This window comes from Engraulis encrasicolus, chromosome 6 (assembly GCF_034702125.1).
Source record: "Engraulis encrasicolus isolate BLACKSEA-1 chromosome 6, IST_EnEncr_1.0, whole genome shotgun sequence".
Classification (NCBI taxonomy): Eukaryota; Metazoa; Chordata; class Actinopteri; order Clupeiformes; family Engraulidae; genus Engraulis; species Engraulis encrasicolus.
In genome coordinates this window covers 18,317,684-18,342,029 of record NC_085862.1, presented here as the reverse complement: position 1 = coordinate 18,342,029, position 24,346 = coordinate 18,317,684, and the positions used below count along the sequence as shown (strand labels likewise).

At 42.1% G+C, this 24,346-nt stretch overlaps 2 protein-coding genes across 3 annotated transcripts; one reads left to right on the top strand and one right to left on the bottom strand.

Moving 5' to 3' along the window:
- Nucleotides 1-5,141: 5,141 nt before the first annotated feature.
- si:ch211-121a2.4 (transmembrane protein 205) lies at nucleotides 5,142-11,067 on the bottom strand. 2 transcript variants are annotated; one of them, XM_063200818.1, is made up of 4 exons: nucleotides 10,607-11,067; nucleotides 9,552-9,719; nucleotides 9,059-9,222; nucleotides 5,142-7,891 (listed from the first exon to the last, which is right to left on the bottom strand). In XM_063200818.1, exons 2-4 carry the CDS (start codon nucleotides 9,649-9,651, stop codon nucleotides 7,589-7,591), a joined length of 567 nt encoding a protein of 188 aa, XP_063056888.1. In that variant the 5' UTR covers nucleotides 9,652-9,719; nucleotides 10,607-11,067; the 3' UTR covers nucleotides 5,142-7,588. The 2 variants fall into 2 exon arrangements, with proteins under 2 accessions (XP_063056888.1, XP_063056889.1); XM_063200819.1 differs by having other exon boundaries at nucleotides 10,960-11,067.
- Nucleotides 11,068-11,141: 74 nt separating this feature from the next.
- On the top strand, nucleotides 11,142-21,898 carry LOC134450819 (ciliary microtubule-associated protein 2-like). Its single transcript, XM_063200816.1, has 10 exons — nucleotides 11,142-11,269; nucleotides 11,468-11,555; nucleotides 12,169-12,339; nucleotides 14,218-14,337; nucleotides 14,956-15,108; nucleotides 15,568-15,714; nucleotides 16,356-16,532; nucleotides 17,533-17,667; nucleotides 19,643-19,770; nucleotides 21,705-21,898. The coding sequence occupies exons 1-10, from the start codon at nucleotides 11,220-11,222 to the stop codon at nucleotides 21,763-21,765; spliced, it is 1,230 nt and encodes a 409-aa protein (XP_063056886.1). The 5' UTR covers nucleotides 11,142-11,219; the 3' UTR covers nucleotides 21,766-21,898.
- The last annotated feature ends 2,448 nt before the right edge of the window (nucleotides 21,899-24,346 follow it).

The following is a 24,346-nucleotide window of genomic DNA, read 5'->3' as shown; positions in this document are numbered from 1 at the left end:
TCACCAGCAATAGGCAAGACCTAGCCTACCAATGTGCTACTACGAATCCAATCTCCACCGCAAGAAACAAAAGTCACTTCTTACCCGACACGATGCACAATTTTGGTGACATTCCCTTCTTCCGTCGCACTTTAAATTCACCTAATTCCTTGCTTAGTTGGTCCGTTTTTGATCACCAAAGTGATAAAACTTCTCTTCACAACAAGTTAGCTCCTCCAATGGGTTTAAGACCGTGTATGTTGATGCATGCCCAAGCCAACATATCGCTGTTAATACCACTTTTATTACTACCTTGACAGACACCACAAGCTAAACAAAACAAACGTCTCTCTCGGCAGTGCTATGCGACCATTGAACACAGATGTAAAGCACACGGCGGTGCCAATAGGCTAAATAAAATCATGACTTACCAGAGGCTGACCATACTGACCACCAGTTGACAACACCTCTCCAAAATTCATCTGGAAATGCCCATCCAATTCGTTGTCAAAACTTCCCAAACTGTTTAGCCCATAGTTTGATATTTGCTAGTTTGATATTTGCTCACGGGCATTTTCTATGATGCTCAATGTTCCTCCGTAGCACTAGCAATCCTACAGTGAAAGAGAGTCAGCGCGGGCAATCTACAGTAGCTGCACCTGAGAGTTTTTTGATTACAGATACACGCTTCAGTGCTATATGCACCCGGGACCTTGCATCGCTTTGCGATGTGTTTCAGAGCATTTTTTAATTATTATTTTAAAAAATAAATGAAAATAAAATAAATTCGTTTTTTTCCCCATGGCCCTCCCCCTAACTCCGATTTTTTTTGCCATGGCCCTCCCCTCCACCTCATTTTTTTCATCATGGCCCTCCCCCCCTACGCACCAGCCCTCCCCCCCCGGTAAATTACGAACAGTCCCTTAGCGAGTTCTATGGGATGTCTCCAAATTGTCAAAGTTTCATCTCCCAACTCCCAATACTTTTTAAATGGCAGGTTTGTAAAAAAAACAGGCCTGGGTCTATGGGGAATCCCAGTCTTTCCAAAAATGCATTTTTCAAGAGATCAGCGCATGTCCCACACGGAGGTCCATTTGTGCCTGAACCCTTTAACCTATAAACTTCATTCAAAGACTGTTAGAGAGATCACAAGCATGACTCCGGTCTGTGAAAAGGACACGTGCCAACTCCTTTTAGTTTTTTTACAACGATGTTGTAAAGACAAAAAACTCATTCTCATTCTCTCCCCTTTTTAAGGCTCAATACTAACTGTCAGTTAGTATCAGAACAGGTGCTCCCAATGAAGTGTTCCATCTTAACTGCCACTGTCTCAAGATTCTATTCTTAACGAGCAGGTGTGAGCAGCCATTCTAGAAGTCTATTGTTCAGCTCTTCAATGCAATGTGATATAGTCTTGCTGGACTGTGCATGACAGCTAGCTGCTTGGCATAATGGGAATGCATGCTGCTGGATTAGAGATATGGAGGTTGAGGGTTCAAACCCCACCCGAAGCCATGTTGATTTTCAAAATTATATCATATGCAGTGTTCCTTGGCCAACTTAAAATGCCATGTATGTCATTTATTGTCAATGGCAAATGTGCTGGATTAGAGATATGGAGGTTGAGAGTTCGAATCCCACTTGAAGCGATGCTGATTTTCAAAATGATATCATATGCAGTGTTCCTTAGCCAAGTTAAAATACCATGTATGTCATTTAGTATCGATGGCAAATGTGCTGAATTACAGATATTGAGGTTGGGGGTTCGAACCCCAGTCAAAGCCATGTTGATTTTCTAAATTATATCATATGCAGTGTTCCTTGGCCAACTTAAAATGCCATGTATGTCATTTAGTATGGATGGCAAATGTGCTGAATTACAGATATTGAGGTTGGGGGTTCGAACCCCAGTCAAAGCCATGTTGATTTTCTAAATTATATCATATGCAGCGTTCCTTGGCCGACTTAAAATGCCATGTATGTCATTTAGTATGGATGGCAAATGTGCTGAATTACAGATATTGAGGTTGGGGGTTCGAACCCCAGTCAAAGCCATGTTGATTTTCAAAATTATGTCATATGCAGTGTTCCTTGGCCAACTTAAAATGCCATGTATGTCATTTAGTATGCATGGCAAATGTGCTGAATTACAGATATGGAGGTTGGGGGTTCGAATCCCAGTCGAAGCCATGTTGATTTTCAAAATTATATCATATGCAGTGTTCCTTGGCCAACTTAAAATGCCATGTATGTCATTTAGTATGAATGGCAAATGTGCTGAATTAGGGATATGGGGGTTGGAGGTTCGAACCCCAGTCGAAGCCATGTTGATTTTCAAAATTATATCATATGCAGTGTTCCTTAGCCAACTTAAAATACCATGTATGTCATTTAGTATATCCCCAAAACGCAGAGCTACAACACTTTCAAGATGGCTGAATCCAAGATGGCTGAATTGTTTGGCCCATAACTTCTGACTGGGTGGATGGAGTTTTTCCAAGATTTCATTTAGCTTTGTTTTCTCAATAGTACTTTGTTTCATCTCTGCCCCAAAAGGCAAGCCCGCTTCCAGCATTTTCTGTGAGAATGCATTTCTAGTTATTATTCTTTTCTTATGTAGGCCTATGCCTACATCGTCTTTCAGAATTAAAAAGGCTATCTTTGACAGACGGCCACGTCATGTGTCGTTAGTCTTTAACTTTAATTAACCCAAGGAAATGACTCTGGTCTAGATATTTTCCATACACCACCGGCAACATTATAATGTTAGGAATGTGGCAGAAGTATGATAACACAACTCGTCCCCCTCGGGGACGCGAACCTGCCACATCGCTATGCCAAAACATTTTTTTTTTACAGAATTAACTCGCTGAGCTACGACACCACTTGTCCAGCCAATGTCGCCTTCCAAATTTCAACCACCAGCAAAGAGGTGTTGGCCTGTTTTAATGTTCCACGTGATACTAGTTGGCCTTTCGTTTCTTTCCCGGCACACACTACAGTTATAACATTACGTGGTGTATCAATAAACCACGAAAAATGCCATATAACCTCGGCTACTCGAACAAAACAAATGTTACAGAGTACAGACAGCCTTTCAGCGAAACAAGCCTTTAGCAAACTGAAGGGCGACTACTCCACGAATCGTGTTGCACATGCGCAGAGCGGGGACACAGACCACAAAACATAACATTCGACATTAAGCAACATTATAGGCCTACGTGTTGAAAACATGTCTTCTCAATTTAAAGTCTGAATTTCAAAAGACGAGACCGAGGATCGGATTGTTTACATTTTAGCTTGATGTCGCGGTCTTGTAGGCCCACAGACTGTCGTGTGGCTCACGTGTGACGTCGACTCTGTCCCGCAGTTCAGTGGTGACGTCACCACTGACCCGGCTGCAAGCCTGCAGCCAGACCCCTCTCGAAGTTTTGCCTGACAGGCGGGATCAGCTTTTCACCAGCAGAGGGCAGCAAAGACTCATCATTGTTTTTTAGTGGGAAACTAAGGGTACACCTCATTATCACTCCTCCAGTAATACCTATGGCCTCGTTCAAACGGCATCACCATATCAATAAGTCACTTTTCTATTCAATGTCTCGCAAAAACACTATTCAGAAGTTACTCTCGCCTTTGCAAACAGGATTTTGACTGGGGAGAACCCCCAAAAAGCTGAGGTGTTTGGCCCCTCTCACACATAGCATCCACATGAGTTTATGCCTTACCGCACAGACCGCTCAACACTGCACAGAAAAAAAGATTTGGGTTTTATTTCCAGGTTGCTGCACAGAATCCAGCTGTCTCAGGCCTGACAGTGTGGAAACCATATTGTGTACCTCCACGGGAGGGGACCATAGACCAGAGGACTCGATGGGAGGAGCGGCATTGGCTTGTACCCTTAACCCCGTTACCAGCACTTTTCTGAGAGACGGAAACTGATAACATCATGAAAAAAAAAGATGATCCATGGTCTTTCCTGTGTACTGTAGTAGGTGCCTCACTCATAACCGTACACAAAACAGCAGCTTGTTTTCTGGCTGTACTCTAGCCGGCCAGCATGTGGCAGGCCCTAATGCTCTGGGCGTCTGTGGAATGCAACAAAGAGGAAGCTATTTACTACAATGGGGACGTATCTGGTCTTCCCAACAAACAATCCATCACATTAAGACTGTACTGGGTGAGAACAGCCCTCAACCATATATCATTAGTTGCAGGCAGGACAAGGCCTGGACTGTTAATCTGGCTTACAGGGCAGAGTCCTTAGGGTGAGAGTCCTTAGAGGCAGATGTTTTTTTGTGTATTTGTTTGTTTTTTAAACACTTCTAAGGGACTAGGACACAATTAACAGGTGGTCATGTAAAATTGCCCTGCCTTTTCTGGGTCGCTGTTATAGAGCCCCCGTTGAGAAACAGTAATCTAGAATGGTTTGCAGTTATTGCAATGTGGGGTTAGGTAGGTTCCTTACTGAAGGACACTTCAAGCCATGCAAGGATGGTGGAATTGGAAGCCACCTACAGTACATTCTTCAAACTGGTCTGGAATTTGAACATGCAACCTTCTGATCAAAAGCTCACCTTCTTATCCATCAGGCCACGGCTGCCTAATTTCACACACCATTTTCTTTCCTGATGAATTTACAGTATTTTTAATTGTATTGCAGTGTCAATGTGACACACATTTTTGCAAATCGTGTCTGATCCCCACTGTCCTCCCATACATGTAGAATTGATAAGGCATCTCCGTCCTCCCATCTGCCATCTTTGCCACTACGGTAGTTAACCTTTCAATGATTATTACAGCGTGTCACACTGGTACAGGCTTGTGGGACTTTAAAACAGAGACAACTGATAAAGATCCCGGTTCATGAGGAGTTTCTTCTAGAATCAATATGACAGAAGTTTTTAAGCTGCCATTACATACGTAGCTGCCATGCCCCTTTAGGAGACCACCTGATCTCAGTCTCTTATCCTCTTGTCTCAGCTATGCGTGTTTTTATAAAGTATAAAAACAGCAAACAGTTAATCAGACCACTGGTAATATCCCATCTGCACTAAAGGAATTTCCTTGTGTGTAAAACTGATACTAAAAGTCTGAGAGGATGGAATGATTTCAATTTGTTTAATTGAAAAGAAATGTCTTGAATATCATATTGAACCACATGATCAAACCCCACATGTATCGTTTATTTGACAACACATACTTGATGCATAAAGCAGATGCAAATATGCCGTCGATGAATTCATGAACCATAACCATACACACACACCGTCAATACGACACACAATCACATCAGTAAACGGAGCTAATGACAGAAATCTGAGCCTTTTGAATTGCAACAGAGACTCTGAAGTAACAGGGTTAATTAGTTTTTACTCATTTTACTTTCTTGAGAAAGCAAATAAGTAAATAGCCTAAGCCATGGTGGTGGGTCAGAACAATAATAAAAAAACATTAACAACAAAACAACAAAACAATAACGTAATATCTTCTATAAATCTTTGGGTATGACAGTTTTGTGATAACAAAATATGACCCTTGCACATGACATTAAAGAAGAAATTCACTTTCAACAGTCATTTGAATCTGTGGGAGACATGCCATGCCCACTATTATGAAAGTGTGTGTGTGTGTGTGTATGTATGTATAGTAGTGTGTGTGTAGGGGTCCGCTTCTGAGCGGATAACACACATTCTAGCATAATTCAAAGTGGCAAGAACTCTGGAGGTTTGTTCAACACGGCTACAATAGGAATGGATAACTGGCCAAAACACATCACATAAAAAAATAAAAAATAACATTTTTGTCCAAACAAAGTCCACAGACAGAAACCCAAGACAATCCAAAATAAAGCTGTCATCACTGTACATACACACTAAATCATGAGGCTCTGTTCAGCTGCCAGTTCATCAGTATGCTGTTGGACATAAGAGGCCCAGTACTCCTTGACATGCTGTAAACACGTTCGAGCCATCCTCAATGAGCAGTTACACGACGCCAGGAATATGCAGATTTCAAATGGAATGGTGGCAGTACAGGCTATGGTTTGCGTTCAAGTCATGGAAACTCTTTAGAAATTCTGAATATGTCCAATATTACGGTTCCACACGTGCAAAAAGAATATTCCGGAAGTTGTATTAAAGCGAGCACTGACAATAATCCGTTTGAAACCGGAATACTCTGTACATGTATCTGAGCTCAGTGACTCCCATGGCTAGAACTGATAAAAGCCACAGAAGCCATAAAAGACCTTCTCTCTGTGTGTATAATCCATTGTACTATGTGTATATATTTTACATAATATATGTATTGTACTATGAAGAACTAGGCCCTACTTGCTTTTATGCAGTTGGCACTGTGGTTTATGTATGTTGCTCGATCTTTTGACATCAAACGCCGTATATGCAACAGCATTTCAGTTTTAAAGGCATCCACACTTCTCAAGTGCGTTCACAAGTCTGTTAAATCAATAAGTCAAAACTGTGCACATGTTGAGCATTGGGAGCCGAGGTTGGAAACGGTAATATGGTGCCGAAAGCGACCAGCACAACAGGCACAGCAACATTCCAGAGAGAGAGAGAGAGAGAGAGAGAGAGAGAGAGAGAGAGAGAGAGAGAGAGAGATTGATTTGCGCGGCAAACAGGCATTGCGTGTTCTAGGCTAACACTTCATTTGACAGATGCACAAGACTGTGGTTTCAGTGAACTGGTCTCTATGCCAACACTTGCACACGAGTACCAACACATATCAAAGTATGACATTTACAAGTTAACTCACAAATAAATGAACACATAACATAACCAACAAAAGACCTTAATATCATGGCAGGAGGCTGACAGGGAGTAACCTGAATGACAGTAATGCGTTGTTCACACTCTGAGTGTCTTCTTTTGGCATGTAAGGGTGTCAGTGGAGCACAACCGCACACGCAACCATTCCAGGTGAAAGGTCAGATGTCTGTGGAACAGCCCAAGGTAAGTACGTATGTAGTATGCCAGAAACCAATAGAAAAGGCTAGCTTCTTAGCCAGCCACACAAAGACAATGGCTGAATCTCAAATGGTGCACTTGTGCACTTTAGTGTTCATGTTTCAGTGTGCATGCCGTATTAGTTACGCACTGAAACATAGTGCCCGAAGTGCACAAAAGTGCGCCATTTGAGATCCAGCCAATGTCTGCCAGTGGGCACTTTCAAAAGGACAGTCACCTAATTATGTCATGATAACAAAAAAACAACACGTATCCCCTTTGTTCTCATCTCAGTCAATGGTCAACGAGTACCTGCTACAGCTGGTCTGATCCTTGAGGTTCCAGACTTCACTGGCCTCTCATAGACTATGCGGCGGCACACTACCAACCATTGTCAAGAAAGCTTTATATTTCTCTATATAAAAACAATTACAGTAATATTTTGTAAATGTGCACTTAAAATATAGATTTATAATGTAGAAAATTCCACTTTGCAAGCATCAGAGGTACCTGAGTGTCTGAGAGGAAAAAAAACAAAAAAACATTGATGCTTGCTCACATAGACGTGAGAATGTTGCATTGCATCCTGGGAGACAAGAAGAACATGGAAGCCATGGGCCAGTTCCAAGTTCCAAGTTCCGGAATCAGATGGTTGCCAAGTTGTCGGCCAGGTAGTAGAGGCTGTATCCGTTGCAGACTATGCAGCAGAGGTTGCAGAGCGAGGAGAGCAGGTGGTAGAGCCACAGACGGCTGGTCAGCCTCTTGTACTTGGGGTCCGAGTCACACAGCTTGGCGTAGGCCTGGCGATTGGACGACAGCCCGATGTCCTGGCCCAGCCCGCACGCCTGCTCGATCAGGTGCATGTCGGCCATCATCTCCGACGTCATCTGGCCGAACCACTGGGCGTTGATGGCGGCCACCGTCACACAGACGAAGAAGATGAAGATCTGCAGGTAGGCAGAGGGAGACGCGGGATAAAGAGGAGAGAAGACAGCAGCACTTTAGAACTAAGGCTTGATAAAAAATACAACAAAAACATGGATTTTGAAATTCTAATGTTTCTTTACAAAATTGAGTCTTTTATATGAAACGGCAGAACATAGCCATTAATATGACAAAGACATAGCCTGGGAAATCCCATGCTGCTTTGCATAATCATTCCGATCTAAAAGACAGCATATGTGTCTATACCCAGAGAACGGAGAAGATCATGGTCCCTGTCTCTCTCCAATCAGAGAGCATAGAGGCGTGGAAAGGCGATGACTGCAGTTTGTTTGAATAGATACAACTGACACGATTGGCTATGGCTACGTATGCCAAATGATACACATTCGTAACGCCCAATAAACAGCCGTCGTCAATCGTAAACCACACACCCTCTACGGGATTTACAGTAGGCAGTTCTCCACACCTTATCTCACTTGTGATTAGGTCTGGTGATAACCAGGCAAGCAAAGACATGTTCTGCGGGAAACATTGGAAATAAAAAGTCACATGTGCAGAATAAAGAACATCTTGTAGTGATAATTCAATATGGTGCACTTAAAGGGACACTGTGCAGGAAATGGTAAAAAAAGGTACTGCAACTATGCTGCTCATTGAAACTGGGTTGGCTATCGACAAATTTAATATTTACATGAAAGCAATTTTTCCGGTCATAATGAATACTTAACATTAAAAGGTAACATTAATGAATGGGCAGCATGAATTCTGGAAATAAACAACTAAAAATCTCACACAGTGTCCCTTTAAGACAGTAGAATGTATCACTCTTCAAAACAAAGCGGACAAAACAAAAAACGTTTCCCTTCTGTCAACCGAGACACAACAACTTTTGGAGGGGCTATTCCCCCATTTTCAGCATCCCGAATGCAATTCAGAAAATGAACTCTGAATTGTGCTTTTGTAAGACATTGAAAAAAGCTTCAATCATCAATAATGATGTCTTGCCTCACATCACAAGACCACACGCAAAATGAGAGGATGGGAGGTACTAGTTTGAAATGGACCCAGAGAGAGAGAGAGAGAGAGAGAGAGAGAGACAGACAGAGAGACAGACAGAGAGACAGAGAGAGAGAGCACTCAGTCCATGCTGCTTCCATGCATGCTGGTACCTGGAAGGCCTCCTTGTCGTCCAGCATGTCGCTGGGGTGATAGACGGCGAAGATGGCCAGGTTGAAGAAGGCACAGGCCGAGCCGATGTGGTGGTAGAATGGGAACAACCTGCTCTGGATGAAGCCAAACGTATGCCTGTTGAGGTTGTTGTCCATCACAAAGCCTAGTGCAAGCAGGGGGAATATAGAGACTACTGTTAGTCCAGTAGAACTTAGAGGAAGATAAAGGCGTGAAGTAGGGGTACGAGCGCATACTTTTGTTTTGCCAACATTGCTAGTTTAAGTGTAGGCCTACTTTTATTAATCCAGAGGGAAAATGGTGCAGTTAGGTGTTTTAAGAATATGACAGGTGCTGCTCTGACCCCTTTGAGTATTTTTTTTAAATGCATCATAAGCCATGCCCCTGCCAGACCTATAGTATGTATTATTGCAACCTGTGTGTAGACTGAGATGGTTTGATGGAATTAGGGATGATTGGTGAGTCATTACTTACTGGAAATGAAGGTGACCCATATCTGCATCCCCCAGAAGGTGGAGAGACAGATGAGGTGCAGAAGCTTGGCGGTGACCGTGGGATCCCTGTCTGTAGCCATGACTACCCCTCCTCTTGACAATGCCAGTGGGCACTACTACCGTCTATGGCACTTCTCTTGGTTTGTAGCTATAGCAAAACAGAAACAACAATCTAGCTGCGTTGAGAATTCTATGGACAGACCTTCATGACATTGCAGTTAATGACAAGTAGGCTACAAGTCCATTCACATGGCTTTCGTAACAAATGGCTCTCCTAAAGCTAGCATCACAGAGGCAGTGTCAAGGTGGAGTCACTAACCTTTCACCTAGGCCTATTTGTGCCCTTACTTATTCACACCGACAGGTAATGGCTCCACATGAACAGGCCTACTCGCTCGGCCACAACTAAATTCGAGCAAGTGTCCAAAAGAAAAGTAATGAAAGAAGCTAAAGAAATATACGCTCTAAGCTATGCAGAAATGTGTCCATTCTCTGACAATTTTCTGAACACCATGATCTGAAGCGTAGGCTGTATGACACGCCCCAAAACAGGCGGCGGATAGTTTAGGTCAGTTAGTGGCCAAATGACTTGACCCAACATGTAAATTAATATCGGTCACAAAATTCAACAGCTAGACACAAGTTAGGACACTTCAAATGTATGCGTAATAACAGAAACTGACCAAATACGCAGCCCACACCAGTACACAAAGGAATGCAAGTCAGCCAGCCAGCAAGTCAGTCTCCAGTAAAAGCTACGATCTACCGACTAAATGTTAAGACAAAGTTGATTTGTAGTTAAGTTAGTTGTAGAATACCACGCTACACCATAACACAAAAGTGACGTTTTCAACAAAAGTAAGTTGTGAGTGGAGATTGATACGCAACTTATTATGGAATTGAAACGAGCGCAATGCTTAGGCTATGCCAGACATTCTGACTTGACGCATGCAAGAAACATTGTGTCCACGGGTCCGTGAGCATTATAGTCAAATTATAAATACACAAGAAGTGACAGCCAAAATATTAACTCACCTCAGGACTTATCAGCCGTAAACGAAGCGCAACCGAGGGCAAGTGTCGACCTCCTCAAGTAGGATACTTCGTATTGGTGGGTATACTCAGGAAAGTACAACCTGAGTGGCTAATCTAGCCTACAAGTCACTTCGCTTTCAGTCTTCAACCCAGCTTGAAATAACTACCCCAAGTGGTGGTAGAATGTATTCGCCAAAAGATCTTGGTCAGCTACAATTTCCATTCCAATTCATTGCCAAGCGTCTCATGTTTGAAAATAGTAGGTCCATCCGACTGCGCAAATTATTGCAATTTCAAATCATGCACAATTGTATAATATCTGTTTATTAATAGTAGAAGAGAAATAATCTTACCCTTCTATAACTTCAATAAATATTCCAAATCTAACCCGAAAAAAAACCCAACCTCATCAACGCATTGCGCACCGTGCGCCTGGGTTAGGAGGAGGTCACTGTTACAGCATGGAGCATGCATGGAGTGAATGACCTGTTGCCAGGAGACCGCTCATTAATACATCATGAACTGAGCAGACGTCACTGTCGTCAGGGTCACATACACCAACTAAACATAGACTGTGCCCTCTCGGAGATGACGATTCAGTTGGTGCGAAACCATGGCTGAAAAAAAATTCAAGGGAGCCCCCTTTGGGACACAATCAGCCAGGTAGCCAGCTTTTCTACATTTAAACAAGAGTGCATTTTAGTGCATCCTGCAATTAAAGTATTATTACATTGCTATCACCATTACTTATCATTTGTTTTATTATTTATGGAAATGTTTTGTAATGTTGGCATGTTGCTGTTGTGAAATGTGTTCTGCAGAGCAATAAGTAAGCAATTTCCCTGATCACTTGTCAATTAGGTTTGACGTTTCCTCTGTGCATCCTGCAAACAAGAGGGTAGGCACTTACACCGAGATACCTTACTGCAAAAGGATGACAAGTGAACAGGTAACAACACTGCTCCCTCTTTCTGCCTCTACTTTATTCTGCATGGTTCCATCTTCTTTACCACAAAGGCATTTCCCCCCTTAAGGCTTTTTACAATAGTACCCTTTCTTCCGTATGCACAGGGCTTGAGTTTTTGGGGGATGAGGGGGGATGCCATCCGCCCTACAATGAAAATGGTCAAAAATCATCCCCCCTCAATGGAAATGGTCAAAAATCCATTCCCCTCTAAAGCCATTGGTCTATATTCATTTAGCTACATTCACATATTGCGTTAAAATTGTACTTTTAACAACTGTATTTTCAAAATTGTCTCGGGGGAGATACCGCCGAACCCCCAATAATCAGAATCCATCTCTGACCATCCCACCTGGTTTTATGACTTTACAACTCGACCACTGTGTATGCGTGTAGAAAATAAAATAAATAAATGAATAAATCACATGTGCTCGAAAATACAGGGTGCTCTTTGGCAATCCTATGCTGTCTGCAAATGGTTTTGCTTGTCAAACTCTTGAAATGAATGAATCAACTACTTTTTGCACAATGTCTTGTTTGTGTCATTTGATGATGAGACACCCCTTCTTCAGGCATGTGTATATTACTACTATTACAGGAGAGAAACCTTGGGCCAGGCACATACAATCCGGACGTCAGTGACTTTGGTCCGCGAGCAAAAGAGAAGCATGCCAAGGGCCCTGGCTGGAAGCGGGCCCTGGAGACCATGCAGCAGTGCCACATGCCGGGCCTCCTCTACAGGGAGGCATGGGAGAACAAACACTTCCTGGTGAGTGGGGACTGGGAGGAGCAAGGGTTAGACATTGGGGGTGCATCCCAATATGTGACCTTGCCTCCTCCACTTGTGCTTGTCTCCTCGTCCCGCCTCCTGGCCCCTCCTCCGTGGAGAAAACGATGAAGTTTCCCAGCTGTCAGCCTCGCCACAACAACTTTTGAGGGACTGTTTTTCATTCACCATCCCGATTGCAAATGAGGAAAAGACTTCACAATTGAGCTTTTGCAATATATTGAAATATAATGCTGTTGTCAGTGATGTCATCATGACGAGAAGCAAGTGGAGGAGGCAAGTGGAGGAGGCAAGGTCGCATATTAAAACGCACTCTGGGTCTTTCTCAAAGCCTAGGCCAGTGTCCTTCCAAGTGTATCAGCCTAATCACGGCCAGTGATTGGATACCCTTTATTAGTCACACCCAGAGATTGGATATTCTGTAGAGTTCACCAAAATGTATCCAATCACTGGCCGTTACTAATTAGGCTGATGCACTTGGAAGGACACTGGCCTAGGTTTTGAGAAAGACCCAATATTACATTACACATAGCAGACACTTTTATCCAAAGCCACTTACAGTTATTTACAGGGTATTGGTTACGTTCCTTGGAGCAATGTGGAGTTAGGTGCCTTGCCACTGGGCACTTCAGCCATGGAGTGTTGATGTAGCGAAAGGTATGAGCTGGGGTTGAAACCGGCAACCCTCTGATGTTAAGACCACTTCCCTAACCATTAGGTCACAGCTGCCCTAGGTTGCTTTTTAGATTTGGTTTAGAAAGTGGTGTGGACAAATTGTCTAAGGTTAATATTTTTACTTTATATTTGTGAAAAAGGGGTGGGGACACTTTAAGACAGGGGTGGGGAACCTTTTCATTCGAAGCGCCACTTTAAAGTCCTCCGAGGGCCATACAAGTCCTCTGAGGGCCGTACTATGAAGACAAACCAGGATGCCTGATGAAGACCCTGTTGGGTCGAAACGTTGTATGACCTGAATGAATAGTCAAAGCTGAGCCACGGTGTAGACTTCTTCTCTTTTCCTATATTGAAGGGAGCCATCTTTAAAACAGACCCCACCTTCTCAAGGTGCACTGAATGTAACTTAATTGTATTGCAAATTTATTTTCTAAGATTCCATGACAAAGTATGTCATATTTCATATGAAGCTGCATAACATTAAAGTAACACCGAGGGCTGGATAAAACGTTCCCTCCAGACATAGGTTCCCCACCCCTGCTTTAAGATAACCTTGATATCAGTATTATGGAAATGTCTGTATCATCCACCACACTATGCCCATGGTGAGGAGGGTAGATGGCACACTTGGCTAAGTCAGAGGTGTCCATTCATTCCTACTAGACATACTGTACAAGGCAAATGAACCTTGAAATGAACTAAATGTAGGCCTACATGCCCTATACATGGAGAAGACAGGACAGGACAAACATTAAAGTGCACAAGATGAGCAACAATCAAATGCATGACAAATGCAGACATTACCTTCTTTTTGCCGCATGAAAACAAAGATGAAGCATCACAATGCTTCACGACAGCTGCAGTAGAGTAAAAGCATACTAGTTTTGTAATATGGCCATTTTGTGTCATGGGCAAATTAATTTAAATTAAAATTAATGAATGAAATGAATGTAAAGAAGAAATGAATGGGATGGGACAACGTATTTGAGACCAAAGAAAAACATTTTTGACATCCTGTATTATCTATGCACATGCTCTAGAGCAACAAAATAATAAACATTAATTAACAATTAAATATTACAAACACACTTCAAAATAGTCAAATAAAAGAAAGAAACTGAGCTGACAGGCTTGAACTTAGTAATCGTTTTGTGTCTAAAGCGTTGCGTTGATTTCCCTCCATAGAAAACCAAACTAGGTCCTGCGACCTATAAGGCCACAGACTTCATTGAGGAGCTGAGTAAGAAGCCGGGCAGCACCAGAGGGGTGTGTAACTCCAGACAAGAGAGGTTTCCAGAGAAGCGGGTACGTACACACACACATGCACACACACACACACACACACACACAGTACCAGTGACTCCAGAGAGGAGAGGTATCCTGAGACGTGGGTACTACGTACACACAACTTGCCACATGGTGGCGACATAGATCTATCTGCTAATGTATAACATTTTGCTATTTGAATTAACCCCTTTCTCTGTCAGACTAGCCACGTAGCCTTATAGCTTGCATTTTACATTATGCCTCACAGCAACGCTGTCCAATGCAGTCCTTGAGCTTTCACTCTGATCACTATATGCACTCTCAGAAATAAAGGTACAGAACTCATCGCTGTGGCAGTACCTTCAAGGGGAATATCATTGTGTCGCTTGATTGGTACCCAAAAAAAAGAGGTTCGTTCAGTTTCTTGCAATGTCGAGCAATGTGCATCTGTCCCCTCTTTTTTGAGGTACCCCCCAAGCGCCGCAATGGTTCTCCCCTTGAGGGTACTGCCACAGCGATGACTTCTGTACCTTTATTTCTGAGAGTGTAACTCATCTCTCTCTCTCTCTCTCTCTCTCTCTCTCTCTCTCTCTCTCTCTCTCTCTCTCTCTCTCTCTCTCTCTCTCTCTTCCTCTCTCGTTCTTGCTGTTATTCCAGTGCTTGACTCCTGGTCCTGGGACCTATGAGCAGAGGAGTGCTCCATGGTCAGCAGTGGAGGAGAAGAGGGTGAAGTCTGCTGTGACCACGCCATCCTCTGTGGTCTTTGGCTCAGTCATGGACCGCTTTCCTCAAGACTCACAGCTGAAAAAGGTAATACTATATCATATCCAAGTGAAAAAGAAGTCCGTGACACTGCTTGTCTGCTGTGTATTTAATAGAGCAACATTTCGACCTTCAGGTCTTCATCAGGCAAAGTGTGAACATGGCATTGAGTGGGTCATTTTAAAAGCATAGATGTGTATAGAAGACACACATACAGAAGTCTTCTATACACATCTATGAGTAGTCCAACAGCAAATGGGTCAGCACATATAGTCACTTGGATTTACTCTCATTGTCTTGCACCTGGCCCATCGGGTGGGATATGCACACATCTACTCCTGAACTTAATACTATATATAATATACCATATCCTATCCACAACTTATAACACGCTGGCTTTTAAAAAAATGAATTTATTTATTTTAAGATTTGGGCAGTTTTTTAAAGCTATTTTACCTTTTTTGTTGGAAGAGTGCCTGGCATACTTTGTTTGTTTTTTTCTTGCAGGACGTTGTTGGCCTGGGGCCGGGTATATATGATGTGAAGGCCTCCATTGATGAGCTGCTGAGCAGTCAGACTGGGAAGAGGGGGCCCTATGATCTCTTCACCGGCCGCAGGGACAAGCCCATCTGCTCAGGATACCTGGCCAGCCCGGTAATGACCCAAACACAAAGTATAGTTATTATTCTAAAAAAAAAAGTAGAGGGCTGGAGGGCTGCGGTGTTCAAGTGGTAAAACTGGTGGTGGTTTGAAGGTGCTCTTTGGCCAATATAAAAATATTTTTAAAAAGGCAGGATGCTAAGGCACTCTTCTTAGATAAAACCGCTTTATTATAACGGCTAGTTCATGTTTGAACTTCAATAATAAAAAATACTGCCACTGCCAACACAGTGTATCACTGCTTGATTCCTATTGATTCACCTTGTGCCCTGATGAAGGCCCTGTAGTGGGCCGAAACATGTTGGCAGTGGCAGTATTTTTAATTATTCAAGTTCAAACATGAACTATCCTCTATAATAAAGCAGTTTTATCTAAGAGGAGTGACTTGGTGTCCTGCCTTTTTTGGATAGTTATTATTCTGTTTTTTTTTAATTGGCATGTGCTTCCTGATGCAGCACGTGATTCAACATCTTTCTTTAGTCCTTGGCTCATTTTTGAATTTATCAAGGTCAAGGCAAAATCGTGCACAATACAGATGCATCTGGCAAAACACATAAAGAACGAACAAACAAAAAACATATCGATGACCCTTTGTTTTCTCATTGTCATGTTACACTCTGTCCTCATCCCATCAGAAAAAAGTCAACAACCTGTGCCCGGGGGAGTACACTAAGGAGATGCCCAGGTTTGGAGAGCACCTGGAGAAACCAGAGAAGAGGAAGCATGGCGTCTTCAGCCGCCTGGAGCAGTACCCGGAAGTCAACACAGACAGGATCTTCCTCTGCACCCAGACACAATGCAAGAAGCCTGCAGTGAGTAGCAGCAAGGATACAAGGAGCTCTATTTCTCACATGCATAGAATTACAAAGTAAAAGTAGAAGTGAATTAGAGAGATGAAAGATTTTCAATACATTAACCAAGATAAAGCATACCTAACCCCACGAATCACCAAAGTAACAAAGTGGGATCAAGTGCGGTCCACCTGGGAAACTCCCATTATTGTTGTGACACAGCACTCCACAACACAGTGCTCACGGCACACGATTTAATTGTATTTATGCCTCACTCGTGCGATACAGCAGTCCCAAACAGTGCCCAAAGGGAGCAGTGTGGCATTACAGTACCACACTCAGGGTACATGTCATGGGGGAGGATGGGGGAGAGCCCTGGTTAATTACTCCCTCCACCAACCTGGTGTGAATCGGGAGTCAAACTAGCAACCTTTAGGTCGAGACCCTAACCGCTTACCCATGAGTCATGGGTATGACTGCCTTAATTTGTTCCGTACAGAAGAGAAGCCCTGGGTCAGTTTTTTTCTTTTATTATCCAAAAATGCTTAGCTGAAGGAATTTTGAAGGAGAAACCTTTTTTTATTTTATTTACACTTTTACACATATCACACAAACATCATACAAAGAAACCTGATGTTTTGTTGAAACTTACTGAAGCTTGTGGCTTTTTTTTAAATTATTATTATTATTTTTACCTTATGTTTTATCTTAATGTTTTAAATGTTTTTTTTTACTCTAATTCATTTCCCTGTTTTCCTTTCATTTACATTTGTTAACTTTGTGAAGCACATTGAGTTGCACCTGTGTATGAAATGTGCTATATAAATAAACGGGTACAGGTCTTTGTCGAATGGATTCATGAGAGGGGACCATTCGAACAAAACGTTGGACCATTCGTATAAGGCAGGGGATCTTTCATCGAGGACGTTCCGTCTACCGCAAAAGCCTACGAAAGGTCCTTAAAATTGAATCAAATAAACTTGCCTTGCCTTGCCTTGCCTTGCCCCCATGTCCCCACTAGACCAGTCCAGGCCCAGGTTGGTATGAGGTGGCCCCAGTCAGCCAGTCATCCAACCAATCAGGAAGCTGCGCTACCCCAGCCCCGCCCTTCCTCACCGCGGCCAAGAGAGTCAACAAGAGCCTGGTACAGCAGACGGTGGGTGCTGGTCTAGCTTACATCGCATTACAATTAAAGGAGCACTTCTGCCAATTTCAATATGCTGTTGTGTTGTTCACACTACCCTTGACTTGACAGTACCGGGTGATGCTGCATTTTTCGGCTCAGCCCTTTCTGAGATCTGAGCTATTCTAATGGGGACAGACTGTTTACATCAAAAACTTTCTCAACATAGGCCTACTCTAAATATTATCCCAAAAGGTATCACTGTTTGATAGTTGTCTGCTGATGTTGCATAACCTTTTGGAAGTTATTGGGGATAAATCAATGCTTTTTTAAATGTAAACAAACTCTCCATTACAATGACCAGGATATCAGAAACGGCTGAAGAAAAGTAAAAAATATTCTCAGGTGCTGACAAGTCAAGGGGTGGTGTGAGCATTACAACTGCATATCGAAATTGGCAGAAGTTATCCTTTTAATACATTGCATTACACATCATACTTCTTACTTTTTAAAACAAGTATAGCCCCTTAACACACGCCGTTCCACCACTGGAACGTTGTAAATAATAGTCACAGCCACTAATGACAGTGCACAGGGACTTTAGTAATACATTACGAATTGATCATTGCCATTCTGGTAACTGCTCATTTTTAACAAGGATGTCTTCAGGTGCTAAAAGTCAAACATTTCAAGTCCAAAAGTGCGAGTTGTTAGTTGTTTTTTTTTCTTTCTTAAATTAAGATTGACTTTTTTTTTTACTCAAAAAATTGAAAAAATATCTTGCTTGCTTGAAATAATCCACAATAAACCACAAGTTGTTAATTGCATTTCATAGACATCTGTACAATAATTATTGTGTACTTTCTGGATAACAAGAGGGTAACAGACAGAAGTTACCTGTTAGATACCATCTAACTCAGTGGTTCCCAACCTTTTTCTTAAGGGACCCATGTTTTTACTATTGTAAGCTTTGGTGACCCAACCACTCGAGCGCCCGCATGAGACGGACTCACAAGATGCCCTCCGTTTCCTGCGAAAACTTATTTTAGTTATTTTATTCCTCAATTCGTCTTTGGTCAAATATAGAATACATTTTTAATGTAGCACTTACAATTTGTTGCGTCTATGTATTTATTAGTTAAATGGGCTAAATGGGCTATATATATTTAATGGGCTAAATGGGCTATATACGAAACCCCTTAAAATCAAGAGGGCTCCGCGACCCCCTGTGGATCTTTGGCGACCCATAAGGGGGGTCCCGACCCATAGGTTGGGAACCACTGATCTAACTTCTGTTACCCTGTTGTTACCCAAACAATACACAGTCATTTCTTATTCTTGGCAATTACATAGTTTTCACTTGTAGTTATCCCCTTTTTACCTCTTAGACACCAGGTAACTTCTCTCTGTTATCTTGTTGTTACCCAGAAAGTACACAGTAATTACTGTACCGTAAAAGAAAGCATTGTTGACATTTGTTCATCCACATCCATTTTGTAGATATGAAAGGATTGCAAAGGGGGAAAATGAAACATTGCAAATGAAATTAGAACCCAATACAATGGGCGTGCTGTGCATGCAAACGCTGGGGTACAATGCATATTTCAAATACCTGGTGTTACCTGTCCAATTAGGCAATCATCTGATGGAATTGTAGAGATACATTTGGAATATATGGCACTGTATTGTAGCTTCTGAATCCAGGTTGTCCATCCTTGATTGCTCTGACACTACTCTGACTGTAATAAATTCTACCCGCAACACTGTTAATGCTCCCAGTGATTTATTTGCACGACGTTTCGGACCTTCGTCCTTTTTCAAGTTGCTGAAAAAGGACGAAGGTCCGAAACGTCGTGCAAATAAATCACTGGGAGCATTAACAGTGTTGCGGACTTCTATAATTTATTTCAGTTACTTTATTTTGTCCAGCACCTGTACCACTGATGTGCGCGCATTCTCTACCTTCTTCTACTGTACTACTCTGACTGTGCCTGTGTGCCCCCTGCAGAGAGTCTGTGGGCCCGGCGACTACAACATCATGGAGAAGGGCAGAAGGAGCGTCAGCAGCCACAAATCAGTCTTTGTGTCTGAAACAAAGAGATATCCAGACAGCCAGCAGCGGGACAAGCATTTACAGTAAGAGAAGGGAAACGCCTCACAACCTGCATTCCATCAACCAGTCTGTGGTTGAGTTTAAATCATATCTTAATGACACTTTCAAATCTCAGTCTGCATTTGCTTTTCATCTTGTAATCTCCTTCTAATCTTGTTTTATGTTTATTATTTTTATTGTTTTATTGCGTAATTTTATCTCTATATCCATTTTAATCTTTTCTGTTTTGTCTGTGTCCTACCTGTAAAAATGTGATGTGTGCTGCTGCCTTGGCCAGGGCCCCCTTCAAAAAGAGAATTCTATTCTCAGTGTGATTTTGTTCCCTGGTTAAATAAAGGTAAAATAAAAAAATAAATAAAAAAAAGCATAAGAACTTGCAAGCTATAATCCTGTAGCCAGGCCGCGCCCTCCTAGTGACGCAACACCTTCGGCGTAGCAACTTGGTCAGGTCAAGAGCAATGCAAGTACTTTCTGAGTTCCCGAAAATACGAGAACTCCTTTCACTTTGTCGGGAAGCAAACAACCGTAAGCAAGCCAAGGGAGGTAGGTCAACCATGCCGTTTGGGAAATGTTAATTGTTATGCTCTTGGTCAGACCAACTCTCGAAGAGATTTGAACGTCGATGATAATCAGGCTCATAATCCTGTTTCTTAAAGGACCAATTCAGTCAATTTCAACATGCAGTTGTAATGCTCACACTACGCTGGATTTGTCAGTACCTGAGTTTTGTTTTTTTCTTCCTCAGCCTTTTCCGAGATCTTGGTCATTGTAATGGGGGCAGCGCTTTGTTTACATAAAAAAAAACAGTTTTATTTATTCCCAAAAACATCCGAAAGGTTATACAACATCAACAGACAACTAGCAAACAGCGGTACCTTTTGGGAAAATATTTGGAGTAGGCCCATGTTAAATTTTTTAAAAATGTAAACAAACGCTGCCCCCATTAGAATAGCTCATATCTCGGAAAGGGCTTAGCCGAAAAATGTGGCATCACCGGGTACTGACAAGCCAAGGGTAGCGTGAGCAATACAACAGCATATTGAAATTGACGGAACTGGTCCTTTAAGAGTAACTGGAGGTTCAGGAGGACCCAACTCGGGGTTGAGGTTGTAACTCTCTGGGGGTTGGAGATTGTGGGTCCCTGCCTGAGCCACATCAGTTAAATTCCATGGCTTTGATCTCACAGTGGGCAAACAGCCTATGGGCACGATGCTTAAACAACGAAGCCCAAAGTCTGAGTTTGCCGCAGGACTCTTGTACTCCTCTTGAGGCGTAAGGAATTTTGCCAGTCCTTCTAGAATGTTTACTTGAACATTCTACAGCAACCATAGAACTCTGGGTTAGAGTGACATCTCAGTGAGGACTAAACAAAAATGCTTAAAGTTCTAACCACATACAAGGGTTAAAGGGTTAAAAATGAACCAGTGCATGCCAGTGGCATGCTCTGTGACACATGAAGGTGCCATGCAGTTAGTTACTGTACAATAGCATAGACATGCTTTGGTGGTTGCAGCATTGTCTCTGTAGTTGTTCTAGTCTGGGACACTATAATGACAATTAATGGTCTCATATTGAGAATTGTTGTATATGCTATTATTGGTATATGGGTAATAAATATATGTATTCTGAGAGGAAAAGAGTTCGTTCCAGTATCATACACTGTTGTTGTATTATGAATTACAGTTTTGCATCTTCTCTTCTGACAGGAAGAGAGTTGGTACTTGTACTATGAATCACAGCTTTGTACTATGAATTGTACTTGTACAATGAATGACAGCTTTGCATCTAGTTACGTTATGTGGTGTTGTGAATGGCAGTTTGGTGTGCGCTCAACTGAAGTTTCACCAGCATTTGGGTAGTTGGCTGGTGGTTGGGTAGGGCTAATTTAGAGCCATAGTTGTGTGCACTGATGGGAGTTGTGTTATGAATGACAGCTTGGTATCTGCTCTTCTCACAGGGAGCGTCTGCAGACCTCAAATGTGGGTGTGTCCAGGAGGGCCTTCTCTGCGGCGGCCTGAAGCACATCGGGATGAGTGGGGCACAGGAACACACGGCTGGAGAGCCAACGCAGGACGCATTACTAAAAAACCAAAAGGACTGAAAGAAGGCTGCAATCTATTTTTGTTTAAAGTACAAAATGTTTCAAATGATTCTCCTGCTATTGCGTGTGATTGAGATTTGATTCTGATTGACTGTGTGTGTGTGTGATTCTTTGATGTTATTTAAGATTCAATTTAAGGTTTGAGCTTTGATTGCACATGTGAAATCCAGCTACCTCATCGATGCACCCTTCATCTTTTGTAATTACAAGTGCACAAAAGATTATATTGTAAATCTGAACATTTTCCAAACTGAAGAGGCTACTTTTTTACTACACTGTGCAAAGACTGTGCAATCAATTTCGCCCATCCCAATTGGGCATCCAATCAGAACAAAAAGCAAATTTGTAATCCATTTTTTTTTAATAAACCACACAAATGTGTCAAGGTATGTTGGTCAGCAAGACATGTAACTGACAGAAAAATAAAATGAAGATTTTCTCTTTTTAGACCAAAAATATTTCATGGCACTTGGGATCATCATTGTGTTGTTAAAATATAGAGAAAAAGACAGGACAGTCATGCCACAGTTAAGAAATTACTAATATTAAGCATGAATATTGTACCGGTTTAAAAGGAATATGAAAAATCACGTATTTGGGCTGTTCTTGTGAGGCCCATGCTGCAAGTTTATGCAGGTTCAACCGAACCAGGAATGCTTAGAGAAAAACACACCCTTGCATGTAAATATTGATATTTATAAAGTTTGTTTGCATTTTTTGGCAGCAAGCCTATTGAGAACATGCACAAAAAAGATCTCCAGAAATTGAATGCAAAATGTCACAAAGATATATTTCTATGTAAGTGCACAATAAAAATACAAATATTTTTTTTATCCAATCAATGGGAACCACAGACTCATTGAAAGCATTAAGCTACGTTCACATACAAAACTCGCTTCTCGCCTACTCGCCACTTTCTCATGGAACGTTCGTTAAACGTTCCCGTGGTTTTACTGCCAATGCAAAAGCGAGTACCAAATTCTGCATTCCAATTGGTTACTTGCTTACTCGCCTCGCTCAAAGTTAAAATATTTTCAACTCGGAATCCGCCCACATCGCATCGCTTGTACACTCCTCGCCAACTCGGCTCCTTGTCTCGCTGGAACACATAGACATTCTATTGATGTAAGTCACTGAGTGAGTAACTAGCAGCGACGTGTGTGAACGAAGCTTTAGAAGCTGTTGAAAGCATTACTCTGGTAAGTGCACAGGTGCAGGTACTCTTACCATAGTAGGTAGTACCTTTTTAAACATATAAAAATAACTTCTTTTAGATCATTTGCATTTATACACAAATCCAATCGAAGAACGAAGGCAAACAAACAGTATGAAATGGAATTCACAGTCAAGACATAGGAAGCCACACTAGATCCCTATCCATATTGTGGCCATACAGGTATTTGAGGTTTTCAATATGTGATTTTTTTGTGATATACATTTAGAAAATTTCATAGCATTTTCAATAGCATGTCATGACACTATGTGTGTGGTGTCATGAATAACTCACTTTATTCTGCAGTACTAACTCAACACTTCAATTTAACACTCATACTGTAGTTGGTCCTAGTCTGCAGGTGTTGAATTAACACTGCCAAATGTATTGCGCAGGTGTCTAGTAACTGTACGTGTACACCAGAAATGACCAAAGCTACCCAGTAGCTGCAAAGTTCCGCCATGAAATCGCAGTATTCACTCTGGACGTGACATTTGATGTAGCCAATCACATTATGGCTCTGGCCTGTCAGCCTGGGACATTCGAAGATATGAACATTCCAATTGCATACCTGCCGACCATTACGCATTTTGTGTAGCAGATACGGATTTTGACATCAAACTACGGCGCTGTCACTTCAAAATACGGGAAAAACCAATAGCAAAGTGTGTTCATGGGCCCAATACATTGCTCTGTAGACTTGCAACCAGACAGAGCCGTAGATATGGCTCTGCTTGCAATTGTCTCGCGCTGGCCTTTCCATTGGCCAGCAACGTGTGTGGGGGGAATATTGACCAATCAGAGCGCTAGTTTGAGGTCTTCATTTGGTGTGCTGCGCTCCTCTCGAGTCGAGGCATCAGCTGCCGATAGAAAGTTTGCTTCGAAATCACACAAGCAGAGAGACTGAGTAATATAGTCCTATAATCTCTGACACAAGTGTCCTCCTCCTGTCATCATGTATTATCCATCTTGGTACTGTCGCTGTAGTTTTACAAGTGAGCACCGTCAAAATCACCGTTTCAAAGGTAAATGGGCTTTGAGAAAGGTGACTGCATGTATGGGAATAGTGAATTGCGTCAGTTGCTAAATTCGTAAACTTATGAAAATAAATAAAGGCCGAGGTCTGTCGTAATGGTTCACCAATGTTTCGCCGTATTTGACGGTAATATGTTGTTGCTTGTTTTGATATTGGACCGAAACGAGATTACTTCCGAATGAGAAAATGTGTCGATGACTGCGCTATAAATTAGCAGATTAGCAGCAAACTAAATTCGGTTTCCCTTTG